Here is a 26280-nt window from a genome sequence, read left to right as displayed (position 1 = left end):
TTGATGTTTAAACAGTGATGCTGGGAACTATTTTAATCATCTGACTACCATCATCATTTAAAATACTTTTACAGACTAAAATGAGTAAAGAGATCAGTATGTTAAAATACTTAGCAGCTGCAGTATTTAAACAGGGTCTGCTATCATAAATACATTTTTAAAAATGACTGTGGCTTTGTTCCAGAATACAGTTGTTATAGAAACATCACTTCTAGATATTTAATAGACAGGTAAGTATTTAATTGAAGTCTATATTCCTTGAATGATGTTTGCTGTAAATGTAAACAGTTTTCAATGAAATGTAGCCCGGATTCAGGACAAGCAAGAACTGTAAAAAAAGACGTATAATCTGCTTGCTTGTAATATTCTTCACTTGGAATGTGAATTTTTGTAATTTGATTCAGAATAGCTTTTCCAATAACAGTTGTGATATGTACAGTAAAAAAAAAAATTAGAGTAGTCAAGCACAAATCAGTTGTGAGGAATAGAGATACAAATTAAAGCAGAATTGGATTATTAGGTTTAGGATGGCTGTAATTACAGTATATCACACAGTTTAGATCATTAAAATAGACTCTCTATTGTCACTCTATTCCTTATTTTGTAATTACTGTATGTCATGCCTGTATAGTGCTTTTAACGGTTAAAAAAGAAATCGAAAAACTTTTTATATAATCATTTTAATTGATTTTCTAGTGGACATCTATAGACGTCAAGCTTATTAAACAAAATAAAAACGCATAATTATTTTGTGTACTGCAGTGCCGTAAAACCAGAGTACTCAATACGATGCTACTGTAAACAGAGTACTTCACACGAGTTAGATTTTCAGCTTCAGCAAAAACACAAAAGAAAACTAGGCTTACTGACTGTGACAGTAAAAATATATGGTGACATTGTTAAAATAAATAAATAAATATATACAAAACCTAAGTTGTAAATCTTTTGCAGGATAGTAATTTAAAAATACACCCTGAACGTCTTTCAAGAAAGGTTGAAGTCCTGCTTCTAAAAGCAAATAGAAAAAAACCCAATGGCTATGGAGCACGCTGGAGTGCCTCTTTTCTTAGCTAGGTCTCGCTTGTTAATTTAAATTTAAAAAATTAATAAATAAATGAAAGATGGACTAGATTTATGCTTGAACAAGAATTTACAAAGGAAATAAACATATTCTAAATGAGAGATTGGAATTTCACAGATCTTCAAAAGCATGACATTCTCTGTTTTAAAACAACAAATACACTTGAATTTAGCAGCCTTTAGTGCAGTTCTGAATGTTGTTTGTCAAATGCTAGTGTGCCTGCTGAACAGACCACATACTATGAACACTATTGACAAGGACTGCGTCATTCTTCTGCTAACAGTGACATGGCACAGACATACCCAGAGGAGACTGGCACGGTGCCACCAGTCCTACACACTAAGAAAGCATTTGTTATGAACAAACTGCAATGGCAAAATGCATCTGGTACATTTTTTGTTGTTAGTAGAATAATTAAGCAGCAGTCACTGAAAGTCCAGTTTGAACAGAACAGACTGGATAAAGTAAAAACAAAGCCTTTATTTAGTTTTAACTGTTCTGTAAAAGGATCACTATGGGCAATAGTATCTTGGCAGGGCACACAGTATGCATTGTCTGTATAATGTTTTGAGGTTGTTGCATATATAGATAAAAGCGCAGGCAAGCACGGCAAATGGATGTCGTCTTCACCATAGATAATTACAGGGATAAAAAAAGTTAATAAATCAGAGGCTGTATGAAGAGAAGCCAGAACCAGCTTGCCATTTGGATGATGTGCATTGATGCAGCTGATGTGAAGTGCATTAAAATAGAGGTTACATTACATGAAAGTCCCACTTGGTTCATTTTTGGCATTCAGACCATACATAATGTCTTGACATGGTCATCGGTAACCTCTGTGAAGGTATTTAGGACTGCCAGAGGAACAAGTCAGTTGAGTCACACTTGCTCAGTCAGTTCTGGTTAAAGTAACAGGTCGTGTTGTGTGATGCACTGCCATGACAGATTCCGGTCCCTGTGAGATTCAGTTTTTAAGGAGAAGAGCAGGAGACTAGTTACATTGTTCATGGGGCAAGGAAGGTTACAAGACAAAGACACATGTGCAGTGGTAAAAATCATAGAATACGAAATACATGTGCTAGTTTCAATCACTTTTTTTACAGCCACAGTACTTTCAGATACTTTGGTCCAGATTTATCAGGATTTTTACACCAAAGTGCAATTAGCACATTCGATAAGTAAGTTATAAATCACTTTCAGATACTTTCCTGGTCTTACCTTAACCTTCTGGGTTGTTTAGTACTAGGTTTCTTAATAGATTTGTGCGATTTAAAGTTGGTGTAAAGACCCTGGTAAATCTGGCCACTTTGTTTAAGTGACCTGCATATTTTGTTATATGCTATGTTACCCCACAGTGCAACCTATTGTTGTATTATCCATCCAATCTCTTATTCGTCCCACTGGTTTCAAATTGAACATCTCAAAGAAAATCCAGAGGTGGATGACTCATGAATACTGCAAGAAGTCCTGTTTAGAAAAGCAGTTACCATAAGTATTACTTTCCTGACCTAAAGGGGGGTCTCTTAGACAGTAGCCCTTCTATCAACTTATCTGCAGTTACTGCTGAATTTGTTTTCAAGTATGCTTTTAATAAGAATAAGATGTTTGCCGAGTTACATTCTTCATTTGTAATGTGAACAGCTATTTGAAATTACTACACATCATGTCTTCTGGTAAAAGCCAGTCAATGTAATATACTGTACAGCAGTTCTCTTAATTGGCTTGAGCACTTTACTTCCTGACTTTTTGTTTTTTATGCAAAAGGACTCCACCACAATAATTAAAACATTTTTAAAAATAATATATTTATCATTAGGCAGTTCAATTTTCAATCTGAACAGTTGTTATTAGTATAAGATTGGATTTAACTTTTCTTGAGAAGTGTGCAAAGCATTGTATCCAGGTGAGGGACATCGCCATGCAATATTCTATTGGACATAAATAACTTGTCTCCAATTCCTGCTGTGCCAATTTGTTGCAAAAGTGGGAATGATCATCAAAAGCCAATTCATATTAGAAACTTGGTTTAATTGCAGTAAATCAGACACTTGCATGTTCTAATGCTATCACCTCTGACCTATCTGGCTGTCTGAGATGTAAAAGGTCAGGTTGAACAGTCTCCAAATCAAACACCAGCATAGCTTAACCATATAAAATTTTTAATTGGTTGCTAACTCCTGGGGAGAATGTCTTGCTCTCCACGGGAGACCAAGGAGAGCAGATATCTTGTATTGTAAACCAAATAATCAACGTGCATGAGAAATAATGTGTTTATTCTATAATAGATATTTATATGAGTCACTCTGTTGTAGCAGAATCACAGGAAGCTAGTATTTACACCATTGCTTTGCAAATTGAATCAATTCCTCACATGTTTACACTAATTATCAGCATGCCATTAGGTTGGGGTTAGTAGGTGTGTTGAGGCTAGACTAGTAATAAAATATAATAATTTAATGGATGTGTTCAGTGCTGTTAACAATAAGGGATCATACACATCTGCTGTGTACAAGAACTGCACAAAGGACACTACATTCTGCAAACACACTTCTTGTGCAGAGCCAACCATTTATTATAAATGCTGTGGTTCTATTTTTTGTCAGTTCTAATTTTTATTTATATATATATATATAGGTAAGTAAAATCTTATCTGCATATAACATAACTCAGTCGAGCTGAATTTTTATGGTATTCTTTTAATATTTTTGTTCAAAAATGTTTTGCCACATAAATCTGTCATTGCCGTTACTCGTAACATAACTAAAACTGTTGTATAAAGAGAAACATACATAAAATCAATTAGGCATTATAACATCACACATTAGTGAAAATATTTATTTCATTTTTCAAAAGATATACTTTGATTTTCATATTTATTGACTAGTAAAATTAAAGTTAAACTTTAACTTTTGGCACTTCTATCAAGTTTGGTACTGGTATTTTTAATTAAAAAAATATGTTAACTATAATTAAAAGTATATAAAACAATATTAGTTTTTTTTAAATATGAACCCCTTAACCCTTTGTTAATATAACTTTCACCCCTGCCAATGGTTTTTATTCACTAAAATAACTATTGTTACAGTAATGACAGCTTGTTACAGTAATGATGTTATAGTTTCAATAATGACAGCTTGTTACGGTAATGACACTGGAAGATTTAAACAGTGATTTAAAATAAATATGTAAAGAAATAAACCATTTATAATGACACTACACAGATTCCAAAATAGGTTTGATTGGAAATTATGAATTCTTTAAAACATATTGGGGCTGATGTAAGGATAGGCGTAGTGCAAAAAGATGTGGCTGCAAAATCCAAATTGCCAAGCATCCAGGCAATTATTTTACAGTGTGGCCTATGTAAACTTAAGAGCAATACAAATTACTCAACACGCACAAAGATGCACAAAGGGTTGCAATGAGCGCCGCCTGTGCATCACGTTATTTAGTGTCTGCACTTACAGTCCAGAGGTGAGGTGAGTTAGGAGTGCAGAGAGCAGTAGATGCTGTATGGGATTTGGGGAGCACAATAATCAAAGCAAACAAAATAATATGTCAGAGGAAAGGTAGCAAAGTCCTCTTGGTACACAGAATTTTTAAAAATGAAGTAATTTTTCTGTTGTGCCGTACGACACATTTGCTTGTCACATCGCGTCCGGTGTGTAGAATGCTTTACTCTAAAAAAAAGAGCATTAGGCTATGCACTGCCTGGCCACTTCATTGTGTGCATTTCTACACTGTTGGATTTGGTAGGGTTGAGACCTTTATTGATCATTTCACCTTACATAATCCCCTTACTGACTAAATATCTTGGCACTGTTAAATAGAGCAAATATTTATATTAAATATTTATTATTAATAGGCAAATATTTCAATCACAAGGCCATCTTACAAGGGAATATGTACTCCAATATATTGTAATGACCTGTGCCCTTGATGATAAAGCAAAAGATGTAGAGCACTGCCAAGTGCAATTAATAATCAATTTATTAATCGAAATAACATAGTCCTTGTTCGGGCCAAGACCACTCCACAAAAACAATAAAAGACCCTAACTCCTTCCTTCACCCACTGACCCCCGCTTTCACTTTCTCGAGCTCTAACTCTCCCTTGGGCTCTTGCCCCACATCACTCCCAGTCTTCAGTCTCTCACTCTCACAGACCTAATCTCACCTAATCTCTCACTAGAATTCTGATTGCTCAGTTCCTCCAGGCATTGAGCGCTCGAAGTTTTCACACACCCAGGCGCAGGTGGTTCTTATATCCCCCCTGCTGCTCCCGCCCACTCCACCCAGACCGACCAACCCGATCCATCCCTCGCTCCTCTCCCCATTCTAAGTGGCGTGGTGGCATCCTTGCAATACATGCAACACATGCACAGGACAAGACAGACGAGACCAAACAATGGGACAACATACAAGCCCAGCAGACACAGAATGGTGCCTGGGTCATTACAGTATAATCCATTTTCTTGTAGTGCAGATGGGAGTGGTCTTAAAGGGCATTAATGCCCTTCCTGTTCGTCATACTTTTGTGCAATTAATTAATTTATATTTAAAAATAATTTAGTATAAAACATTTCTAAAAAGTGTGTTTTAAAATACCAGTTCAACATTATACTATGATACAGCATTCCTTTTTAAAAAATATTGTCATGTTTTAAAATGATTCCATAAAATACATTTGTTTTGATGAGAAAGTATAAGAGCTGGAGGTCGAGACAGTGCACTTTTATAAAAAAAAAAAAAAAAAAAAAATCACCCTTAAATGTTAATATTGCATAAAAAAAAAAAATTGCTAAATGTTAATGAAAACAGCTAAATAAATATATATTGTATCCGACAAAACTTTTTTTTTTTTTTTTAAATATGTAAATGCCCTATTTTGAGGCAGGGACTCAATTTTTCCCATTTCTGTAGAATGACCCGATAAAAAAAAATTGTAATAGCACCTAAATATTTCAATAGCATCCCCTAGTGGCAATTTTGGTACTGCAGATTTGAATATACAGTATTTTAAATCATGCTTGTTTTTGTCTGTGGTCCTGCCAGACTAACTAGCGTGTGACCAGCAATGCCCACACTAGCAAATTTAAAAACATGTTCAATGTCAGTAGCAGAATATGCTGAATCTCAGACTACTAAATGAAAATATACTTCAATATGTAATATCTTGAAGTTTGTAAATTGTGATGGCATGGTACCGATGTTATTAATAATAAATGACGATGTATATAAATCGGTTACAAATTAAATTCATTAGAACTGTTAACAACTAGAACCCTAAAGTGTAAATCTAACAGTAAAAGGGGGAATTCCCTGCATGACAATGCAAGACTAGTGTTTTTTGTTTGTCTGTTTGTTTGTTTGTTTGTTTTTCCTACATCAGGTGTTCTGCTATAGCTCATATAAACACTTTTGGCTTCTGAATTTCTAAAATGTTTATTTCTTAAGCACATGTAGTTTGAAGTAGTTAAAATTTGCGAAAATTCACCACGAAGATAGTAACTCCTGAAAAAACGACGCTGTGGGGACGTCCCCACTTTGTAAAACTCCTTTTTAAGAACTAAATATGCATTTAAAAAAATAAAAAATAAAAGTGCCAAAATATTTAGTTTGTTGTCGACTTTCACCTTGGAGTTTTGTCTGACTGGAGTTATAAATAATAAATAAAAATATAGTGAGAGTCAATGAGAAGTCCCCACAAGTATAGGAAAACATAACGTGTGTGTGTGTGTGTTGATACCCTATGTAAATATTATAACAGTTCTCTCAACTTTATTTGGTATGTTTGTTTGCAGTATTGTAAAGTCATTGCACATTATTTATTGAAATAACTTTACCTTTTGTATTGTGTAGCCCGCTTAAGAAACAGGATTTTGTTTTTCATTATGATATTGATTAATAATTTGGGACTATAAGTTTTCTTTGATTCTTCTTGCATTATTTTCAGCAGGCAATGACTTATGCTTGTCTCATAAATTGGCCTTAGTTGAAAAGTGGATCAGCTGATATTTACCGTCGTACTTGTTTACAGTAATAACGAAAGTGAATCCATACAGCACCGAATTTAAGATACATTAGTTTGCTAATCCCACAAAGATAGCTATTTTAACTTGTACGCCTCTATATATATATTATTACCTCGACTCGTCTTTATTACTTTATTATAATCACAAAAGATATGCAATTAATTTATTAAGAACATATCGATATGCTAAAATCTATAGCAGAAGTAATAGAAGTGAAAGTGTAATAGAAATGTGTGACTTTCAGACTTTCCTGCACAATACTTTGCAGTGTGTGAGACTGGGAACATGTCTACAGATCTGCTGAACTAGTCACAACATGTAAAGGTCTCTTCATATGTAACTTTCTTGATCTCCATTTTTCTTTTGGCAACAGAAGATGTTACTGAAGCGCTGGTTTTCTGAGCGTCGCTGGCTTTCATTATGTTTTTGTGATCGCTCTTGCTTACCACACACATCTTTCTTGCTCCCATATCCCACCGTTAAAATAGCTGGATAGTTTACACAAAGTATTCCTTTTCCCAACGTTGCTTAGGATTATGTGAGAATATGTTGTGGTCCAAGCCTGAAATTTGCATCAAATATGATTGTCTGCTAGGTACAGACAAGGACTGTAGTAACTACAGACCTTACTGACTTTTGCAGAAATTAAAGGTTTTTAAATTAAAGTATTTGCATGAGCAATCCATTTCACTTAATATTTATGAATGTTGTGGTTATTTCGAATGGGTAAAATTATCACACATCTAACTTTTGTAAAGGTTATTGTGTGGAAGTCTTTTTTGATTAAAATAATGTTTTAAACGCCTTTCTTTTAAAAAGTTCCTCTTTTGAACTTCACTCCATACTAACAAGAACAGGGTTTGCTGTCACATGCTGCTGTTATGTTGTGAAAGCAGGTAAAAGTTCACTTGTGTTGTGGAAACCTCTTAGGAATCCAATTAGAAGTTAATGTGATATGTAACCTATTAATGAACAGACAGAACACCTTTTCAGGTAAGTGAACGGGATCTTCTCTCCAGTAAATTAACCAGGTACATTTTGTTTTATTTAAAAGCATAACAAAGTCTTTACTTTGTCATTTCCATTTTAAAATGAAAACAAAGTTAAGGTGTGGTGTGTTTGTGTGTGTGTGTGTGTGTATCATATAATTAACCTTTTACACTGGCACTCAACTAATAAACATTTTTATTTTACCAAAAATGGTATTGTGAAAGCACACCTAAGAAGTAACTTTGCATATACATTATTATGATTACACATACAGGGGCTATCTGTGACCTGTTTTTAGGTCTCACCCGATTGTCAGTGCAATTGAAGGTTATATCTTCAGTTGACTTTGTACTATAATTGGACAGCTTTTGAACACTCTTTGTCCATACATATTGTATGTTTTTACATTTCCGTTTTCTCAAGAGAAACATTTATCCAATTATGATGAAACTTAATTAAGAACATTTCTGAATTATTGCGAGTATGATGTGTGACTTCCATCAGTATCTGTGCATACAGTATGTATGAAGCATGCTGTGAACATACTATACATGTAGGTATATCCACAGGAAAGATGGATGATGACACCCCTCTGCAGCGCCAGAGGTTGAGCCTGACCAGTAACTCCTGCCTGCTCATCACTGTTCTTGGCATGCTGCTGTTTGCCTTGCAGTTTCACGGTGGGGAGTTTATTGTGGGTGACGATGTCGTTGTTGGCTTGTACAGCTTCTGACTTTTAAATGAAACCACAAGGGAGATGGAGTGTTACTCAGCAGGGAAGATGAAAGAGTTCAATATCAGCCTGGCTGCAATGCTCACAGCGAGAGTTTGCATGTACATCCCCATAGTACTTTGTCTGTTTGCCTTGTTGGCCTTTCTGATGTATGTTTACACACAGGATAAGTCAGTCTGGACTTTGTTTGTGATGATGGTGGGGTTATTAAACCTCCTTCTGTTGGTTGGTATAACATCTTTCCTTGGTGCCACCTGTCATTATGTTGCTGTTTCCAAGCTCAGCCTCTCCTTCTTTCTGTGCATTTGTGCATGTTTTCTGCTGGGAATGGAGAATATTGCTAGCTGGAATTTTAGGTGTGCTCAAATTAGAGGATATAACAGTGCAAAGAGACAATAAAAAAAAATGTGGCTGACACACCAAGCAAACTTTATTACTACAATTAAACTATAGCAGGAAATTCAAAGTTGTCAATGTTTGTTTAAAATGTATCTTTAAAGTGTTCATGTACCAATAGACTTTGTAAGATTATAAACAAGTAGGCTGTACTACTTTCAGGATTTTTTAATGAATGTAATAGTAAAAAATCAAAGTTTGGATAATTTCTGTAATAAATATCATTTTCTTTTACATTTACATATTTTAGTTTTTTTGTTTTTGCTGCTGTAAAGAGATTACTACATGCTACTATAAACAGTCTTGTACTGGTTCTTTTTGTAAAGGTAATTGGTGAAAGATCTACGTTTGTGAAATGTATTTCAACAAATTGATAATATATATATATATATATATATTATATATATATATATATATATATATATATATATATATATCTTGATTAATTATTGAGGTAATTCATTTCATTCAAAGGTTTTTGATATTCATTTATTAGTATCTAGTTATTGAGTAACTGAACTAGTCCTACATTAAAAAAATCTCCCAGAATAAAGCTGGAGTCCAATTAGGAGAACACCCCAATGAAAAAAAAAAAATACCTGATTATTACTCAATACTTCTCCACGTTTGCCACATATTGTTTTAAATACTTTGGAATGATATATTTCATAATACATAATGGTCATGAATGCATCATTTTAATGATAAAGCCATTACTCAAACCACTAATAATACACCACAAAACAAATACACTACATTAACACTATGAATACATTAGCAAACCACTATGATTCTTTATTGCTGAATCTTAACACTAAAAGTGACTGTGTAGTGCGTTTTACTACTTGAACTGCATAGTAAATAACTAGTCATGTTACTACACAACAGCTATTCTAATAGTTTTTGTGTAGTAGCATGACAGCGTAATTACTATTCATTGGTATACAAACGCTATTACACCTTTTTCAGTAGTAATCCGACTGCAGAACTACCGCATAGTTACCGTTAGTTACTTTTAAATTAGGCCCTAATCTATGGATTTCACATGACTGGGAATACAGATATGCATCTGTTGGTCACAGATACCTTAAAAAAAAAAGGTAGGGGCGTGGATCAGAAAACCAGTCATTATCTGGTGTGACCACCATTTGCCTCATGCAGCGCGACAAATCTCCTTCGCATAGAGTTGATCAGGCTGTTGATTGTGGCCTGTGGAATGTTGTCCCACTCCTCTTCAATGGCTGTGCGAAGTTGCTGGATATTGGCGGGAACTGGAACACACTGTCGTACACGTCGATCCAGAGCATCCCAAACATGCTCAATGGGTGACATGTCTGGTGAGTATGCAGGCCATGGAAGAACTGGAACATTTTCAGCTTCCAGGAATTGTGTACAGATCCTTGTGACATGGGGCCGTGCATTATGATATACCATTAAAATCAATATGTTAAAAAAAATGTCTGTGATGTAGAGAAAACGTGATACTGCAAACATAAAGTAATGTGGTTTGTAAACACTGCAGGTTATTCTGTAACACTTTGCTGTAGCACTTTTTTTTTTTTTCCTGTACAATGTTAAATTAATGGTGTTTCAATTTGAAGCTTATTCTGTATTAGGTTTTATATGGCAATTTTTATGATTGATGTTTTTGCCAGGGTAAAGCAGTGTGGCAGCTGGTGGTTTTTTTTTGTTTGTTTGTTTGTTTTTAAATCTTGTTTTCAGACGCCTCAGGGGCTTGTCAAACCCGGGCTTTTATTTCTTTTTCTTTTTCATCCAGTGATCTTCCTTGCCTCATTCTCTCCACCCCCATGTCAGCTGACTATCTTTTACTGGCTACCACAAGCACTCTTCTCACTGTCTGTCAGTGTCATCTCAGCGTCTCTGGAGTGGCATGTGCAGTAGTATGTAGCTTACATTGACAGGATGGATTTCAAATCAGAACTGCTCAAGTCCATTTGGTATGCCTTCACAGCTTTGGATAAGGAGAAAAATGGAAAGGTGTCCAAATCACAGTTAAAGGTATGGAAAACAAACTCCTGGGAAAAGTATTTCTTGAAGTGAGAAGTTGTTTTAAATAGACGCTTCCTGACATTACAGACACCTTTTTTTGTACCTGGTTGCAAAAATGCAAAAAAAAAAAAAAAAAAAAAAAAAATACATTGTTGTCCTATTGCAATACAGGCACATTAAAAACTGCAGACACTAAACAAGTATACAGTAAATTATTTCAGTTACTTAATTTATATTATTTGGGCAGTTGTGTATTACTATATTACAGCAAAATTCAACAGAGCTCTTGATTGTGCACATACAATTAAGCTTAGAAGGTGTTGTCTATATTTAATGTACTACTGGATTACAATAAATAATGTTTGTTCAATACAGTAGGGTCAGAAATACAACCCATGTAACAGATTGGTGAAAGAGTGCTCCGTTTGTTTTGTACGCAGTAGGAATAAGAAGTTATATTTGGAAAATCAGCTTCTAGGTTGATGTTATGCAGATAAAAAATATAAAAAGTAGAACGTGAGTAGTGTTGTTTTACTATTGAACAGTAAATGTGACGGGGTTAACTTTTGGACATTGAAGCTGGTGAACGTTAGAATAAGCTGCAGATATGTTATGTTATAAAGGAATTGTTTTGCTTTAAAGCACTAAGCATTCTTTCACCACTCTGGAAAAGTTTTGACTTTGGCCCTTTGAACATGGCAAAGAAATATATAACAAACTATACATATGGATAATTTTCTAAAGATTGTAGCTGTGAAATGGTGCAGAATGTAAAGTTCTAAATACAGACTTCATATTTATTCACACTTGGCTTCACAAGAACAAGTTTTAACAAACACAGGCCTTTGGTGAAATAGATTAAATCCTCCTACAAGATTCAGATGATTGTTGAGACCATAGTACTGCTGGCCCTTTGGAGTAAAAGAAAACACAGTGTTTGACAACATTTATTAAGGGTTTGCTTTTATTGAAATTGCAAGGTCGCCTTTTCCAAATAAATTAAAATAATAGTGAATATGGGCCAGTACTTTTTGTAATTGCCCATTCTGGTCTCCAGTGCATAGGAAGCCATTTAGCAGAGTGGCAAAACTTCCTAGTCACTTTGTCACTTTGTCACAGTCACTATCTGCAGCAGCGAGGGGGTACGGTAGTACTGTATATATAAACTCTTGGGTTTTCAAGGGGTACCACTTTTCTGCATGTGGGGTGCAAGGACAATACGAGTGATGGATTTGCACTGAGGGTTGTAAAAACAGTAATACGACTGAACTAATGTTTTCATCTAGACAATATGGGGAAGCTATAAAAAAGGCTAATAAGATGCTCTGATACATTGTGAAAAGTGTTGAATTTAAATCAAGGGAAGCAATGTTAAAACTGTACAATGCACTAGTAAGACCTCATTTTGAATATTGTGTGCAGTTCTGGTCACCTCGCTATAAAAAAGATATTGCTGCTCTAGAAAGAGTGCAAAGAAGAGCGACCAGAATTATTCCGGGCTTAAAAGGCATGTCATATGCAGACAGGCTAAAATAATTGAATCTGTTCAGTCTTGAACAAAGAAAACTACGTGGCGACCTAATTCAAGCATTCAAAATTCTAAAAGGTATTGACAGTGTCGACCCAAGGGACTTTTTCAGCCTGAAGAAAGAAACAAGGACCAGGGTTCACAAATTGAAATTAGACAAAGGGGCATTCAGAACAGTAAATAGGAGGCACTTTTTTACACAGAGAATTGTGAGGGTCTGGAATCAACTCCCCAGTAATGTTGTTGAAGCTGACACCCTGGGATCCTTCAAGAAGCTGCTTGATGAGATTCTGGGATCAATAAGTTACTAACAACCAAACGAGCAAGATGGGCCGAATGGCCTCCTCTCGTTTGTAAACTTTCTTATGTTCTTATGTTCTTATGAACCCTTTTTGTTTGTGAATTGGTAGAACAGTCTGTGAATAATCCTTCACTCTTATTGGTTACACTTGACATTTACAGACTTTCCCTTGAGAGGCAGTTCCAGCTAGAACCCCAACCCCCCGTAATGACTACAAATGATAGAAGTGCACATCCTGCATTCAAGCTTCTCCTGTTTGTTTCTTCACTGTCTGAATGTTTGCTTTGTCAGAAAAGGTCTGTGTGTGTGAAGTGTGGATCCTCACCAAAGGTTCAAGCTTTTCAAGTCTGAGTGGCAATGTTTACATCAGCTTTAGAAAATGAAACCTACAGTAAAATAATGGTTAAAAAGTGTCACTTTAATTCTGAAGATAACTTTTTTGCAATAATAGAATAACCACAGAAATAACAATCCAATGAAATGAATGTAAATTTGCAGCCATTTCTTAAAAATATAACCCAGATTTGAGGAGACCTACACTGTTTTCTAGAACTGTGTTCTGTATATGGGGATTGTGATTATTAATAGTAAATTGATGCCATTCGCAAATAAAATAACTCCATATCACATGCTTGCTGTTGAAGGCTGCACTGTGTTCACTGTACCAGCAGTTTATTATCCAGAAATCTCCTGACAGTGCACTGGCATTGGTCAAATATAACATGCTTCCTCAGCAATGGACGTTGAAGATGCCCTTGAAAAGGTTTTCCATGAAATGCTTCTTATCACAGTTAGAATTCATGCTGCTGTTACTTGTGAATTCAATAGCAAGCTTTTCAACTAAATACTGTAGTAAATGGCTCATTGTCACAAAGATGGCTGCAGTGGGTGATGTCAGACCAGAAACCAGGAGCCAGGAAAAAAACAACAGAGCGGTGGAGTTTTGTGAAGCTGAGCAATTGGTTTCACTCAGCATTTAATAATGAAACAGACAGAAAATAAAAGGTTGTAAAGACAAAACACACAGGACACGGCACAACATGTTTAAAGAGACAAACAAAAATGAACTACACAGACAAACACGGTGAGCTGAAATTTAACTATTATTATTATTACTATTATTATTATTATTATTATTTATTATTATTATTATTATTACCTCCATCTCCAATCCATTTCTCCACTCACAGAACACATAACACCGAGTGGGTGAAAACATGTTGCTTTTGACCATCAGTAGAAGCAAATGAGTGTTGACTAAGGTTGTCAAGATGATTTAAAAGAAGGGTCTACCACACCCTTGTTTATGTACTCCATTTGACACATATTGGAAAAAATGCATCAACTCCCAAATCTCATCAGAATCTTTTCAAGCCGCCACAGTGTGTTCAAAGAAACCGCATTCATTTAACACACCTGTCAGAAAAGTCATGCCGAGATTCACTTGTACAGCTTCTTAAAACACAGATAGCATTCTGTAAAGCCAAAATGAAAAGAAAAAAGAAAGTCGTCAGTGCTTTCCTTAGCAGCAACTGTAGACCAGTAAAAGAAAAAAAAAACATGTCGGCTGTACTTTAATGTACCAAAACCAAAGCACTCATACACATTTAAGTTGTGGTTTATGGCTGGCATGATGGCTCCTTTGTTTGTTTATCTTTATTCCCAAGGTGTTATCCCACAATCTGTACACAGCCCTTAATATCCCCCACGATCCTGTGGCGCTGGAGGAACACTTCCAGGATAATGACGATGGGCCAGTCTCCAACCAGGGATACATGCCCTATCTCAACAAATACATCCTGGCCAAGGTGAGTGGAAATTGTACACTTCTGCATCCTGCATTATTAAGAATTTTCCATCAGCGGGAACAAGGGTTAATAATAAAATAGGATTATCATTTCAACCAATGGCCAAATCATGTTGTTTTAACTTAGGATCGCATTGTCTACTGTAAGGTTCAGGGTTAAAGCTCCTAATTTCTGTCGAGGATTTGTTAATATAGTATGAATATGGGTTTATAGGTGTGTGTGGGCATGCATGAAATGTGTTTGTCTGTGCAGTGAGAATGAAGATGAGGTGGTTTTTGTGGTTACTGTTGAAAGTAATGTTGCACGCTGAGGAGTTTGTTTAAATGACTGCCATATTTAAGAAAATGTGCAGTAACAGCAAAAAAATGGCATTGTAACTGTATCCTTCAACGCTAAGCAACTGTCAGAAAATGTAAAGGTTTTTGATCTTACTAGAATAATAATTAACATGTTATATATGGTGTGACAGGGCACCATTTTATTTTCAGGAGTTTGCAAAGATCTTTCATCAACTTTGACATAAAACAATAACAATTACCCATTTACCTTGTGTGGCTGTGCAAAGACAGCCACAGAACCCAAATTTGCCCTGTCACAACAGACAAACTGGACCTGTGAAGTGATCTTTCCTAGACCACTATAGTAACTAGAACCTCAGCCATATACTAGCATTATTATATCTGATTACCCCCATGAAGACATATGACCTTGTGTCATAATTATCAAGGTCTTTACACTGAAATGTCTAGTTTGCACCATTGTTTATAAAAAATTTAAATCAAAATAAAACTTTGAGTACTACTAAATAAGTAACAGGGAGATTTATTATCTTGTAACATAAAATGTGCTGATTGCAGCTTTTTGGTGTAAAACTAACCCATGTGTCCAAATGGGAATGTGTATGTCAGTGTGACAAAGAGACTGAGTGGAAACAGGGGCAGGAGTGATGCAGTGCATGAAAGAAGCAAATAGAGATCATTTTAATCCAGTTTGGAAATGTTTTTATTTGGAGATTCCTGGTCTAGCGACCAAACAGTAATTCCCCAGCAATACACATCGATGTATACAACACGTGATGTATAACAAGAACAGACAGTCCCAAATAATAATCCCACAATAATATAAACACGGTCACCAGTCCTGGGTGTGTGCAGTAGTGCTTGCGGTGGGTGATACGAGTAATATTTGTTACAATAGTGCAGTGTTGTCTGATTTAGTGCTGGCCCTTGGCAACAGCTCCAGAACTGTTTTAGCTGTCTAGTAATGTACAAGACAAGACATGACAATTACAAACAAACAAAACACAACACTCACGATTTCAGTTTCTGTTTTACTTTCACTGTTCTTCTCGATTCTACTCACAATAAACCAAAGTGTAGGACCCTCCTGGCTGGCTGACTTCCTTTGAACCCTGGGAAAGAACTATCAGGCCAGCCCGTCCAAGGAACTCTGTTCTCACTGGTTGGAAGGGTGATTTACAACCAAGAATCATTGTATTTCTGTCACAGTCAGTTTTGGAGATTCGTTATTTGTGTGACAAAGAATCTTCTACCCATTCAGGCAAATGATGGGACCTTTGATAAAGAGACATTCGACGACCTGTGCTGGATGATGACAGCTAAGAAGAACTACAAGCCAAGCATGGAAGCTGGACTGTGCTCCCGGAAAGATGCTTTTAAACTATGGTGTCTTTTTAACATGTTATCAGAAGACAGGTATCCCCTTGTCATGATACCTGAAGAGGTAAGAATTAAAACAGAACTGTTCTACATTATACCAGTCCTTTCTGTTTTGTTTATGTGCATCATATGAATCTTTGAATTGGGAGGTTGTGCATTTAAGCCCTAATAAAAGTCCTGGCGCAAGGCTAACAAGAGTAATTTAGAGCATTTGTCTGAGTCTTAACCCAAAGGTAAGAGACACTTGCACTGAGATTTACCTAACCAGTGTTGTCACATGAATTTGTAAGTGCTTAGTTCACACTTCCTAGTTTCATATCTTGTAAAGCGCTTTATGATGGTGGTCTATATAAAAATAAATATTATTATTATAAGACAACTGTGTGCCAAATTTTGTTCCTCCTCCTACAGTATTGATGTGTGCGACAAGGTGGATCCTCCTCCTACAGTATTCTACATGCTAGCACTATATATATATATATATATATATATATATATATATATATATATATATATATATATATATATATATATATATATATATGATATATATATGGATCACTGAGCCGCACTGGTATGAATTTCTTTGCTACTGGGGTATTAAAACTGTGACCAAATGTCTGTCCAAAGTAATGGGCAAATAGATGGCTATTAAGAAAACTACATTTAGAAACTTTTTAGATTACAGTATGTTTGGGCTTTATAACACTAAACAGCTATTATCTGTACCCCTGTAGCAGAGAATGACCCATATCTCCGATCTGTAGTTACACTAACTGTGAGCAGTAAACAGGGACTTGAGGCTAGTGGATTTCAGTAGTGAATCACCCACATACTTGTAAGAACTTAAGCAAATTGCACATAGCAGAGTATTTCCTGAGAGAGGAGAGTTTCTTGTTACTAAGGCAGTTAGTAACTGCCCCCTCAAGTTATTCATTGTCAGAGAAGACTTTCTCGCCATAACGTGGGTAGAGAGGCTTCATTCGCTCTTGCTTCCTCTGACTTCCTGTTCAGCAATGAAGGTTTCCTGTTTAAGTCACTGATAGAAGAGATAATCTCTGGTTGCTACAAAAACATGCAGGGTACTGTGAGAAAAATAGCTTTCTAAAGATTTCACATAGTAAAGACTCGATACACCAAGCTTTAACTTTAATGTCTAATTTGATTATTTATGAAGCAACTGTCTTCAATAGTTTAATTAATACATTTACCAAACTTTATTTAATTCATTAAAGCAGACTTTTAAAACAAGTATTTTAATAACCTGTGAGTTTAAAGCTTTGTAAATAAGTACCATAATATTGATAGTACTTTTTTTATATATATATTCAAAAATAGTATACCTTAGAAGCTTGAGTGAAACATTTGGTAAATATGTTATACAAACTGCCATATGGTCAATTATAGTCCAGCAATTTTTGGAAAAAAAAAAAAAAAGGATTTTATCAAAGTGCATTCAATATGCAAACTTCAAGCAAGAGTTTTCTATTATGCAGTACATATGTATTCCAGTATGTTATCTTTTTTTTTTTTTTTCTTATAGTTTAAATTTATATTTTCAGTTTTGAGCTTACTGCCCCATTTATGATGTTTCCAATGCTGGTTCTTATTGCAATTACTAAAATACTGTGTGTGTGTGGTGTGTGTGTGTGTGGTGTGTGTGTGTGTGTGTGTGTGTGTGTGTGTGTGTGTGTGTGTGTGTGTGTGTGTGTGTGGAAGGCTAACCCCTCTTTTTCCGGTGCAGGTGAACAAAAACTCTGAACTGTAACTAGCACTTGCTGCAGAGGTGTTAGCTGGTGTGGACAACCAGTGCCATCTTGTGGAGGTTCATTTGGTTAATTTAATAGAACCAGTTCAATCCAGGTTCTAAAGTAAATCAGTTATTCCTATGAGATCTGAAGTGAAATAGTGTTTGAGTCCTAGAGTCACTGCACCCTGCCTCAGTGAAGTGTGTCTCTCACTGTGCTCTGCAGGTTGAGTACTTGCTGAAGAAGATCGCTTCAGCCATGAGCTTGGAGTGGGAGCGGAATGGGCTGGATGACTCTTACTGCCAGGATCCAACGCTACTGGACGGAATGACGGTCTGGACATTCCTGGAACTAATGGGCTCTGGGAGACTCCTAAAAAGTGAAGGAACAGAGGCAGTGAGCCTGGCTGTGGATGAAGTCTTCCAGGAAATGTACCATGATGTGCTGAAGAAGGTAGGCTGTATAATGGTTCTCAACCACCGTACTAAGAAGTAGGCACAGAGTGCTGGAGTACAGTACCCCCTACTGTGTTTCTCCTCTTATCTCAGGGCTACATGTGGAAGAAGGGGCTGGTTCGCAGGAACTGGAATGAGCGTTGGTTCGTGCTGAAGCCCTCAGTCATCCAGTACTACGTTAGTGAGGACCTGAAGGAGAAGAAGGGAGAGATCCTGCTGGACAAGAGATGCATTACGGAGGTAAAGCACAGAGCCTTCCATGGGTTGGGCAGCCCTAGTATTGGACGCTATGTCTTGTACAGCAGGGTTTTCAGCAGATTTCTCTCTATAGCTGGTTGAGAGCTAATGACAGTGGAACATCCAAGAAAGAATGTTACTGTTGTCAGGAGATTCTACTCATTGACTAAAAATAATTGATCTTCTTCTGTCCAGGCTATTCAGGATAAGGATGGCCGACGCTGCCTTTTCTGCGTGAAAACAACCAGCAGGACATTCGAGATTAGTGCGTCCGACCTGAAGCACCGTCTGGAGTGGATGCAAGGTAAGGATCGCTTCCTTAAATGCTGACTTGGCTGAAATGATCCCTCCATTTGCAAATGGCAGTTTTTTCCCCCCTGCTCCCTGCCCACAGCGATCCAAACAGCAATTCGTCTCCTAGCCGAGGGGAAGAGGTCTCTACACAAGGAGCTGAAGTTGCGCCGGCGGGAGAACAGAGAGCAGAGCTCGAAGCAGAAAGAGGAGCAGCAGACTCTCCGGAACCTGCAGGACGAGAAGGAGAGGCAGATCCGGGAGAGGGTGAGAGCAAGAGGACAGGTTCCTGTGAGGAAAAAAGACAAAAATATGTCTTGGAATGTTAGTAATGGAGTATTTTGATAAACTTGCACCTGCACAGTGTCTCACAATCATTTAAAGTCTTGCATTAAATTAGAATTCTTGGGTGTCAGCTTGGAGCACATCATCACATAGAGTTCTAGAAAGAGAAAATAAAAGACTAGGCAGTTGCCAGTAGTGCATTAAGACACAACAAGAGGGGAAAAGTGATCAAAACTCAAAGGGCCAATGTCACAAAAATGTGCTGTGCTTGATTCAAAATTGAAAACAAACTGGTGACTAAGAATGATTGCAAATCCCTTAATAGGTAAAGGAAAGGTTAAAGATATATTCAAATTTACTCTTCAATAAAACAAGTGGTGTGTCTTTTTTCCAGGAGCAGCTGTTGGCTGAGGGTCTCCATAAAGAGGAGGAGGAGAGGGAGTGGGAGCAGCAGCAACTCATGCAGCAAGCCCTGGAGAGCCAGCTCAGAGAGGCAGAGAAGGTGAGGCAGCGGGAGGGCCTCTCAAAAACATGTCAGAGGCCTAAAGCGAACAGGTTTTATATACTCCTGATTAAGGGCACCACAGCTTATATTCCTATTTTCCATGGATTTTTATTTCAAACAACTTGCAGGATGCAGTACATTTACTCACATTTTAATACTTTCTAAAAACAACCGCTTGCCTTTTTGATTATGTCAAGACAGCGATCCAGCAACACAAACACACACACAAACACAGTAAGTAAATATTACTCTGCGGTTTTACTTAACTCATGTCTAGGCAATGCAAACAAACTTCCATCATGTTAGCAATTTCAAAACTGGCAACTGCCACACCTAATTTAGTCTATGTGATGTTTTCCTCTATTTGTATTATTTTCTTTCAATATATATTTTTTTAAGAAGCTAGGGCCCTTCAAATTATTTTTGCGATTTTACATATGTACAATAAGCTGGAAGCTACCTTCAGAAGACCAAAGACTTTCTAATATTAATTATCTACTGCGCTACAAACATATAATGCAAACATATACATCACTGACACCACAAGGTAAAAAGAGAATTTGATTTAAAGTTTTAACTTCCAGGTGCAACATGGTACAGCACAATACAATTGATACTGTACAAAAGAAATGGAATAACAAAAGAATGGCACAAAGCAGGGGGGTTTATTTGTGGCATAAAAATCTTTAACTGTAATAGAGTGGAAATAACTAATGGAAATGTATTTGTTCCCTATTGTTTTTCTGCCTCTGGACCATGAAGGCTCGAGTTAACATGGCAACAGAGATTGCTCAGAAGGAGGCCGAATCACAGAAGCAGCGAATGCGAATCCGGGAGCTGGAAAAGACCCAGCAGGCCTTGGAGAAAGCGTTGGAGGCAGAGATCCAGGCAAGAGCGGAGGAGGAGAGGGCCAGAGACACACAGGCCAGGTGGGTTCACAGCACACCCTTTGACACAATCATACTGTGTAGAGCCTTCAGTGTGTCAAGCTCTGTGCTGTGACACCTGTTTACTCCTTCCCTTTACTACAGTTTGCTGGAAAAGGAGGAAAACAAGCTGAAGCAACTGAACCGTCTGAAGGAGGAGCAGGAGGCTTTGTTACAGCAGACCCAGCAGGAGAAGCATGAGCTACTGCAGGACATGACAGAGAAGGCCCAGGCCGTAAAGGTGGCCAGCCAAGAGCTGGAGAAGCTGCAGGAGTCCAGGCAAAAGAGCAACCAGTTTCTGGAGGTACATGACTGCAACTGGAAATGAATGCGAGAGGCAGATATGGCAATGGGAACGAGTGGCGGAGTTCAATTGAGTTATTTTTCAGTTTATTATTTTGTACAATTAGAAATAACACCAGAAGAACACTAAACACAAAGATTTAGGGCCCTAAAATGCTAAATTTGTGTACCAAAGACACCACCACAGGGATTTCCCTGTGCTGAATTATTTTTCAAATATATACAACAGCAAAAATACATCTTATACCACTTTTCTATCCAATTAGACAACATTCCCCCCATTTAGCAGCCAATATGATATTATTGTGTATATTTATAAAAGGTAGTAGAACATGCTGTGGAGTTTGTTAGTTTATCTTAGGGTTTGAACTGAGCCATTGTGGATTAATTATCCTTTGTTTAAGCAGCTGTGCAGCGGCCTTTTCTATTCACATTGTATTCATCACTCCCAGCAGACCAACTGAAATTAATACTACAGTACATGTACCTGCCTTAAAGATGTAGTTTATCACTTTGAAAACCATTACCTTTGTGCTAGCTTTAGTATTTAAAAAATATATATTTTAGCCCTGTTTTATTTTTATTATTTTTTGCCCAATCTGAATGTAGCCTTTTCACTGCAACCCACTTACCGAGCAGATAAATGTTCCTTCTTCATCCAATCGTTTTTAACCTTTTTTCATTTGATGAGGTAAGCACTGAGGCTGGGATGTCTCCATTTGGATTCGTTGGGCACATACCCCAATTTTACCACCTTAACTAAGGCCAGTTCAGAGTTTCCTGTGGGTCGCCAGCCAAGATAGGCATGAGAGGGATTCAAACCACATGCTTTTTATTAAGTGAGCCACAGGGGGTCCCAAACAGTTTATAGCCACTGCTTGAAATTCTATCACATGCTTAGTGAGTGACTTACCCAAGATTACATAGTCAGTGGCTGAGCTACCGATTTGAACTTGGGATATCTTAGTAATTGGAGATGGTTTCATATGGCTACATGCTGGGTGACTAGATCAATCCATCTCTTTAACTCCTTCTTTCTCTCTGTCTGCAGGAAGCAAAAAAAAAGCTGTGCAGAGCCAGCTGCCATGTGAAACATTGGAACGTGCAGCTAAACCGTTTGATGAAGCCCATCTCTCCAGGAGGTCATGCGGGACAAGGTACACTGTGTTTAAACACAGCACGTGAACACGTTAAAATGATTTTGTTAGCTAATGGTGTCTTTTTTTTTTTTTTTTTTTTTAATTGCACCATGGAGTTAAAAGCTTTGATAAATAGGGGCCATTGTTAATTATAGACATGAATGCTATCACAAAAAAAGGCTTTTGATATTTTTTTTGTCTAGGCAAAATATGGGTGGGGTTGTTTACATGCACAATTTGCATACTGTGCTATAATACAATAATAATAATCACAACCCCTTATTCCCATGCTGTGTCATTTCCCAATAGTCTTAGTGTTGCAAGTTGATTACTGTTGTACAATGCATTATCTCCTAGCCACAATGTCAGAAATGAACATTACTGTTGAGGAATAACATTTGAAATAATATTAAAATGATGATTTCAGTTTGGTAATAAATAACACAAGATATTTGACAATGATAATTATGTATGTACACAGCACAGTACAACAATATGCATGCCTGCCTTTTCTGCTTGCTTTTAGATAAGCCTGCGTTTAACACAGAGGTGCCAGTCCACCCAAGAGGGGTTTTCGCTAGCAACGAGTTCATTGTTAAGAAGCAGCTCTGTAACACTGATCACAAGCTGTCTGGAGCGCACAGTCCAAACAGCCAATCCATGTGGCCGTCTCGGCTGTATTCTGAGGAGGAGGAGGAGGAGGAGGAGGAGGAGGAGGAAGAGGAGGTTCAGGAGCAGCTGAGAAAGGTCTCTCTCACGGAAACCAGCAGCACAAGAACCAACAGGTCCAATCATTAGACGGACTTGTGTACTAGAGCACATAGCAAGAGACTCTGCAGAAGCAGATCTGTAGAGAGATTTCTTCAAGTCCAGTGCCACACTAAGTGTGTTAGACCTCCAGGGGTCACTCTAAAAATATATGTTAAAGTGGAATAATGTCAGCAATAATATCATTTGTTTACATCTAACCCTTCTACATTGGATTAAAACATCCCAATAATATAAGGCCAGCTATATTATATTATATATCATTTCCCAGATTCATTGAACATTATCTTTGACCTAGTGATGGTTAATCATTCAATAAACACTGCTGCAAAGTGTTTGGTATAAATGCATAATGTATTTTGTATTTCTAAATACTGGCTTCACTCTTGTCAAAGCCTCCCACCACTGTGAACCCCGTGCTGTTTCAGGTGTATCTGCTTATGTTATTCCCTCATTCTTGTTGAAGTCCCCCCTCCTCTCGCAAAATGCTAAGAACAAGCAGAATCTCAGCTTCTGTTGGTTTAAAAAAATAAGACAGACATTTTTTATTGATTTATTTTTAGAATAGAAAGTTACTTTAACTGTCCATTGGTAAACCATTTATATGAACTGCTGATTTGGTAATGTTGTTTCTGTTTTTTTAAAAAAAAATTAGCTTTACTGTTGGCTTGTGACTAACTATGTATATATATATATATATATATATATATATTACACAATTTGTTTATTTGAACTAACATATTGTCACAAAGTTTATTTTAATTACGTTAACAAGTTTAAAGAGCTTGAACCTGAATTGGTATTTTTGCTTATCAATTTGAATTACCTACATTCTAGTGTGCATTTCATAATTCAAAATTATAGCCACCTGTAACATGAAAAAACAGATCTTTGTGAGCATGCTCTGCATTCACATGTAAGTTTGACATATAGAAAAATGTCTCGGATTCACACACTGTTGATAGCTTGTATGACCAGACAAAGTTTCAGCACAACTGTAATGTGTTTCTCTATATATTCATTACATACAGTGTATGTTATATTAATGTAACATACAGATGGTCAGACAATCAGCTGCCATATAACCCCAGATTATGTAATACTAGCAATTTGTGCAACTAATGTGACATACAGAAAGCCTCCATACATACACCCCTATCGCAATAAAGGTTCTTCGCAAGTCTCATTACAATATATATATATACACACACACACACACATAATGTGTATGTATATATATATAGATATATATATCTATATATTATATATTATATGTGTGTGTGTGTGTGTGTGTGTGTGTGTGTGTGTATATGTATATATATATATATATATATATATATATATATATATATATATATATATATATATATATATATATATATATATATCTTTGATAGTTGTAGTCAAAAGTTTACATACCCCAATGGAAATTTATAATTTCTAGAAATTTCACGAAACAAAGAATTTTAGGAATAATCTTTAATAGCAAAAGTTTTGCTTTTGTGAAGGAGGAATAAAGTTACAAAAAATAGATGACTACAATTATTTATTTCAGCATTTTTTTTTTTTTTTGCAAAACGCTAATTCAAATGTATTCATACACTTTGATGCTATGATAGTATTGTCTAAAAGGTGTTAGAAATTTTATGATAATGCAGAACCTAATTCTAGAAGTGTAGAAAATGCTGGATTGTAGGTGAAGATTCTTAGAGAGTATGAAAGGGTTAGGCATAGGATGATTGCTGTCATTACCAACAAGTCAATATGGGAAAAAATAAAGAGCTATCTGTAGACCGTAAGCAGAAAATTATTTATTGTCATAAAGCTGGAGAAGGATACAAGAAGATTTACAAGCATTTGAGTATCCCAATTTCAACTATTGTTTTTATTATCAAAAAGACAAGACTCATGGTACTGTTACAAAACTCCCTCGGTCTGGAAGAAAGAAGGTTCTTTCATCAAGAACAAGTAGAAGAATTGTGAGGAAGGTTCATAACAATCAGTTTGACTGCCAAAGATATTCAAAGTGAATTATCTGCAAGTGGGACTGGGGTTTCTATTTCAGCCATAGGTCGAGTATTGCATTGTGAAGGTTTCAATGGTTATTACGTTTGGAGAAAGTCTGGTGAGGTGTACAAAGAAAAGAACACCATACCTATTGTCAAGCATGGAGGTGGTAATACCCTTCTATGGGGTTGTTTTTCCTCTAATGGCACAGGAAATGTTGTTCCAATACATGGTAAAATGGATTCCATAGCATACCAAAATATATTGGCCAATCATCTGAAACTCTCTGCTGCAAAACTTGGTTTAAAGCACAATTGGACATTCCAACACAAAAACGATCCAAAGCACACATGAAAATCTACTTCTGAGTATGATTAAAGAAGAATAAAATCAAAGTTCTGGCCTAGTTAAAGTCCAGGTGTGCAATCTAGGTGTGCAAAGTTGGTAGAAACCTATCCCAGCAGACTCACAGCTATAATTGCTGCCAAAGGTGCTTCCACCAAGTATTAACTCAGGGGGGTGGAGACTTATCCAGTTATTATCTTTCAGTTTTGAATTTTTAATATATATATTTTTTCTCAATAAAAGCTTTTTTTTCCCATTAACAGTGTGGAGTATGGTGTGTAGATAACTGGAAAAAATCCTCATTTAAATGCATGATATTCTGAGGCAATGACACAACAAAATATGAACAAAGTTCAAGGGGGTGTAGACTTTCTATAGACACAGTATATATATATATATATATATATATATATATATATATATATATATATATATATATATATATATATGTGTGTGTGTGTGTGTGTGTGTGTGTGTGTGTAAAAAAGGCTTCTAGTCTTTTACTGTCGATCTCTTCTCGGAGGTATAGAGGTGTTATTAAACACGATTTGTTCCAGGAATCGTTCAAAGCAGGGTTAATCATGTTCGTAAGAGATACGTTTCTATGTTAATGTATGTACACGTACACGGATGAACACCATTGACTCCATGCGATGATCAGTCAAGTATATTATATATATATATATATATATATATATATATATATATATA

At 36.4% G+C, this 26280-nt stretch overlaps 1 protein-coding gene across 2 annotated transcripts; it reads left to right on the top strand.

The window, feature by feature from the left end:
- The first annotated feature begins 11104 nt into the window (after nucleotides 1-11104).
- LOC121318450 (differentially expressed in FDCP 6 homolog) lies at nucleotides 11105-23824 on the top strand. Of its 2 annotated transcripts, none has more exons than XM_041255141.1 (12): nucleotides 11105-11253; nucleotides 14741-14881; nucleotides 16442-16624; nucleotides 18534-18761; nucleotides 18857-19003; nucleotides 19196-19304; nucleotides 19395-19558; nucleotides 19971-20078; nucleotides 20844-21010; nucleotides 21113-21311; nucleotides 22362-22467; nucleotides 22976-23824. In XM_041255141.1, the coding sequence occupies exons 1-12, from the start codon at nucleotides 11158-11160 to the stop codon at nucleotides 23245-23247; spliced, it is 1920 nt and encodes a 639-aa protein (XP_041111075.1). In that variant the 5' UTR covers nucleotides 11105-11157; the 3' UTR covers nucleotides 23248-23824. The 2 variants fall into 2 exon arrangements, with proteins under 2 accessions (XP_041111075.1, XP_041111073.1); XM_041255139.1 differs by having other exon boundaries at nucleotides 19395-19615.
- The last annotated feature ends 2456 nt before the right edge of the window (nucleotides 23825-26280 follow it).

The sequence above is a fragment of the Polyodon spathula genome, chromosome 7, assembly GCF_017654505.1.
Source record: "Polyodon spathula isolate WHYD16114869_AA chromosome 7, ASM1765450v1, whole genome shotgun sequence".
In the NCBI taxonomy this organism is placed as follows: Eukaryota; Metazoa; Chordata; class Actinopteri; order Acipenseriformes; family Polyodontidae; genus Polyodon; species Polyodon spathula.
Note: the sequence above shows the minus strand (reverse complement) of the source record. Positions and strands in the feature narration are given on the sequence as shown.